Source organism: Gavia stellata, chromosome 26 (assembly GCF_030936135.1).
Source record: "Gavia stellata isolate bGavSte3 chromosome 26, bGavSte3.hap2, whole genome shotgun sequence".
Lineage (NCBI taxonomy): Eukaryota > Metazoa > Chordata > Aves > Gaviiformes > Gaviidae > Gavia > Gavia stellata.
Window position 1 is genome coordinate 3,827,847 of NC_082619.1, and position 5,135 is coordinate 3,832,981.

Consider the following 5,135-nt stretch of genomic DNA (forward strand, 5'->3'; position numbering starts at 1 on the left):
GGATCCCCGCGCCTCCTCGAGGCCCTCTCCCCGGAGTGTGGTCCGCCGCACATTCCACACTTTTGCTGCCATCTTTTTCGTCCCTTCCCTCACATCCTGTCACCCCGGGGAAGATGAAGCAGCACCTCCCTCTCCAGCCCCCATCCTAAAACAGTTGCCGAGGAGCATGAGGACGCCGCTCCCCCAAAGCTGCGCACTCCACTCCATTGCCCCCACGACAGACAACTTAACTTCCAAGCCTTTCTGGTCCTTCTTCCCATACAAGGCAATACACGAGGCAACGCAACGCGCACACCCAGCACAAGGGGCCCGGAGCACTGGGCCCATCCCCTCCGCCACCCCACGGCTCTCGCCAGTCCCCGTGCTGGCGCTGCTGCTCTCCCCCACGAGGGATGGCCATCCACGCAGCCCTGCCAAGCGGCCCGCAGGGAAGGGGCCCTAAACCACCCCAGCGCTCCCTCCCTCCAACGCCCCAGGGCCCCCGCAGGTTCGGGTCACCCTCGTAGGCACCGGACGGCCCCCCCCGCCCAGCAGCGCGCACCCCCACCACACGCTCCGGTGACACGCGTGGAGGAGGCGGGGCCGTCGCCGCGCCCCGCCCCCGGCGCGACGTCACCGCCCGCGGTGGCGCGAGCCGCTCCGGCGGTGACGTCGCGTGGCGCTACCGGCCGGCAGCGCCGCCCCTCCCCGCCCACCGCCGCGCCGGGACCCGCAGGCAGGTACCGGGGGACGGGGAGGGGGCGCGGGGGGGGGGGGGCACGGCGGCAAGGGCGCTCCCCGGGCACGGCGCTACAGCCCGCGCGCGGGCACGCACGCACCCACCCGCGGGCAGAGCTCCCGTGCGCGGCACCGCGCCACCGGCGTCACGCACGGCTCGGACCCGCGGGACGCCCCGTTTCCACCGCCCCTGCACCGGGCTCCGTCCCCCGAGGCCGCGTGGGGAGGGCTTAGGGCCTCCAAAAACGTATTGACCCCCCCCCCCCGCGCTGTGCGCCGGCACGAGCGACGCGGCCCTCGGCTCTCTCGCCGCCGCACACGGTCCCGTCTCGGTCGGGGACTCTCCACGCTGGCACCGGGACCCCCGGGGAGCGCCGCTGGAATCGCCCACGGGACCCAACACCGGGCCAGGGGCCCCGGACCGCTGAGACGGCTGCTGCTGCGGTCCCCAGGCACCATGTCCTGCCCGAGAAGGAAGCCTTGCTCCCCAAAACCTACATCCCGCTGCACCCTTTCCCCGGCATGAGACCCTGCCGTGCATGCCCTCTCGCACAGTGGGAGGAAACAGAAACAGGGGAGCCCTCACACCTCTGCATCTTCCGCGGTCCATGCTTTATACCCCACAACCTACGTCTCCCCGACACGCCTCACATACCTGGCTAAGGTGACTCGGACAGATGGCTGACCCCCTGCCGCCACGACCCACCAGCATCCCACTGCCCATGCCCCAGCGGGCGCCCGATCTTCCGCACCGCTTGGACCGGGCCCCTATAGCCCCAGGGGCTGGAGAGACAGGGGACACCTTTTGCGCCCCTTCTGCGCCCAGTCACACCGACCCTCTCTCTTTCCCACAGGAGCTGCCATGGATCTGGTCCTGGACGCTGCCGACCGGCACCTCCTCACACCCTACGTGTACCCCGCCGGCTGGCCCGAAGGCGAGCCCTGCCGCCAGCTCCTCAGCCTCTTCGTCATCACCAACCTGGGGGCACTCGCCCTCTACCTGCTCTTCGGCACCCTCAGCTACTACTTCATCTTTGACCACCAACTCAAGAAACATCCCCAGTTCCTAGAGGTGGGTGTGCCCCCCGTGCCCCACCTCGCCCAGGCCCCACGACACCTCCCCTCGCACTGCTTCGCCCCCGCTGCGTGCCACCAGCATCCCCCTCACCGTCCTCCGGCTGGAGGCTGTTCCAAATGATGCGTGCCAGCGCCGTGGCACAGGTTGTCCCCGCTGCCGGTTTGCTATCTGCTGTTGCTTTCCTGTCAAGGGATGCTTTTCTCCCATGTACCAACCCCCACCCTGCATGGCGCGCACGAGACGCCTCCTTGACCACCAAACCGAGCCCCTAGAAACCCCCTGAAGACACAGGGGCACTGAGACGAGCTCAGAGCCCACCACTGACAGCGGGGCCAGCGGAGACTCTGGACCGCTCCCGTCCTCCCGAGGCCTGGCCTTCTCGCTCTGGACATGGGCAACCCTCCTGCCTGCTGAACACCCGGCCCCACAGATACACCCCTCATGTCCCTCTCTCCATCCTCGACTGCCACAAACCACCTTGCTCTGGATGCAGCGGGGGTCCCCGGCTGCTCCAGAAGTACGCTGCCCCTGCACACATCCAAACCGACAACGCCCGCCCCAGCACCCTGCATTCCTTGGCACAGTCACTCCCTGAGTGACAGCGGTAGGAGCTCCCTTGCTGCAGCAGCCGTCACTCACGCGTGCGGCTGCTCAAGGCCGGCCGCCGACACACATGGACCGATGCCCATCTTGGCACCCCGCTTTTGCAAGTCAACAGCTGCCCGACCAGTGGTGGCAACCACCCCTCAGCCCTCTGGTGCCCGCCCGTGCGGGGCCTTCGGGCATCCCTGACCGGAAACAAGTACCACTTGCACAACGCACTAGGCCCAGCACCCAGCACCAGCCTTGTCCTGCCCCAAGCACAGCTCTCCCCAAAAGGGCGGCACGCCATGCCCCATGGCACGGTGCAGACGTCATGGCAAAGCACCCACATCAAAGGCCAACCGGCAGCCAAGGCGCCAGCCCTCCCTGCCTCACGAGGGGCTGGGGCATCAGGGCTTTCGGGTGTTTGCCCCGCTCCCGGTATTGCCCTCTCTCCCTGACCCCTCTCTTCCTCTGCCACCTCCCACAGAACCAGGTGCGTCGGGAGATCACCTATGCGCTGCGCTCCCTCCCCTGGATCAGTGTGCCCACCGTCGCCCTGTTCTTCGCCGAGGTGCGGGGCTACAGCAAGCTCTACGACAACATCGAGGACTCCCCATACGGTGAGCTGTTCCCCTATGCCCCTCCGCCAGGCCGGCAACTTCTTCCCACTGCCCAGGTCACCTCCCTCGGCCCCCCGGGGGCAGGCGGCACACCCCCATTTCTCCTGGTGACGGCACACCTTGTACAACCCCCAAAAAATCTACCTGGGTACCTCCTGCCTCGAGCTAGACCCATCTATTAGTCATAATCCCAAGTGGGATTTAGGCCGACAGGAGGTGCCTTCCCCCCCCAGCTCGGGAATGGGGTGCAACAGCCCACTCGGCATGTAGCCCCCTCCACAAAAGAAGGCCTTCCCTTCCCTGGGCACAGCTCCTGACAAACTGGCACCTGACTCACTTTCCCCAAGTCACAGGAGACCATCCGACCCTCTCACCACATCTCGATGGGACGGGCCCCGATGCGACTCGCACTCACCTCCCACCATGAGGGCTGCCATGCCTCCCCGGCCCCTGGCTCCTTGCTGGCCCTCAACCGCCTCCTGGCACCCATGGGTGCCACCCCTAACATCCCTGTTTCCCCAGGCTGGTCGGGCGTCTTCCTCAGCATGCTGTCCTTCCTCTTCTTCACCGACATGGGCATCTACTGGATACACCGCGCTCTCCACCACAAACTGCTCTATAAGGTATGAGATGGGATGGCGGGCTCCAGGCAACAGCCCTCGCCCTGCGCTGGGGCCACAGCTGAGCTGCTCCTCCTGGGGAACACGTGCCCCAGGGGGAACAGGGGGCTCAGCCCAGCTGAACGAGGCCTCTCCTCGGTCCACGACGTAACAGGAGCCAAGAGCCCGTTAGGGCCTGCTCCGGGCACACATGCCCCTCCCACCCTTCAGGCGGCAATGGCCCCCAACCCTCAGCCCCCTTGGCTCCTGGGTGGCAAGTCTGTCCCTGGCCAGGATACCCCCTGAAAAGGGGCTGGCCCACACAAGCCCTGCACCCATCCCCACCTCGGGGACCGACAGCATGCCCTCTCCCTGCAGCGCTTCCACAAGCCTCACCACCTCTGGAAGATCGCGACGCCCTTTGCCAGCCACGCCTTCCACCCTGTCGACGGCTTCATGCAGAGCCTGCCCTACCACGTCTACCCCTTCCTCTTTCCCCTGCACAAAGTCACCTACTTGGGACTTTACATCTTCGTCAACGTCTGGACCATCTCCATTCACGACGGCGACTACCGTGTCCCCCGCCTCTTGCGGCACATCATCAATGGATCGGCCCACCACACCGACCACCACTTGTACTTCGACTACAACTATGGGCAGTACTTCACACTCTGGGACAAGATCGGCGGCTCCTACAAGAGCCCCACGGCCTTCGAGGGCAAAGGCCCCCACGACTACTTGCGCAAGCTCCGAGAGAAAGGCCCGGGGGTGCCCAACGGCCCCCTGGCCACCAAGACTGAGTAGGGTTCCCACCGGCCCAGGCCCTCTCCAGGATGAGATTCCCCAGCCAGATCTTATCCCATTCCTCCCTGGCCTCTTGAGACTACTTTCCCATGGACAAAGATCCCCCATTCCGTGACAGCGCGACTGGTGTGGGGCGATTCTCAGAACCCGAAGCCGCTCCTGCAGCTGGGGTGACGTGCTCAGAGGCCGACAGGCACTCGTGGTCTGGGTGGACCTCCTGCCCCGGCTGGAAACCCCAGGTTCCACATCCCTGCTTGCTGTGAGTGCTGACATTGGTGCCTACCGCCTCCGACACATGACACCCACCAACCTCAGAGGTCCTACAGCATGACCCACAGGATGACTTCCCTCCCATTCCTCACAGCTTCCCCCAGGCTGACACCAGACCACCCTGCAGGCACTCTGCTCAGCGAGGCCCCTGGCCCTCGGACGCCCGACCCCTTTCCGCAGCCTCGCATGGTGCCCACACACCTTGATGCCCTGCGTGGCTGTCATTATCAGGACCTGACGGCCAAACACGTGTCCCTGCTACTCCCCACGCCTGGGCGTGCTGCCTCCGACATGGTAAATGCAACCCGTCCCGCTACCAATATCAGACATCTCTGAGCCGCGAACCCCTGCCCAGCAGGGACTCACGCAACAGCGGCGGATGGCTTTGGCGAGCGCTCCAGCCTGCGCCTGCACCTGAAAGGGTGGCGTCCGGCTTCGCTGCTGAGTTACAGCCTCGCTCTA

General features: G+C 65.9%; 1 protein-coding gene across 1 annotated transcript; it reads left to right on the forward strand.

The window, feature by feature from the left end:
* Nucleotides 1–708: 708 nt before the first annotated feature.
* SC5D (sterol-C5-desaturase) lies at nucleotides 709–4,741 on the forward strand. The gene is made up of 5 exons (XM_059829761.1): nucleotides 709–719; nucleotides 1,572–1,789; nucleotides 2,868–3,000; nucleotides 3,523–3,623; nucleotides 3,978–4,741. Exons 2-5 carry the CDS (start codon nucleotides 1,580–1,582, stop codon nucleotides 4,401–4,403), a joined length of 870 nt encoding a protein of 289 aa, XP_059685744.1. The 5' UTR covers nucleotides 709–719; nucleotides 1,572–1,579; the 3' UTR covers nucleotides 4,404–4,741.
* Nucleotides 4,742–5,135: the final 394 nt, after the last annotated feature.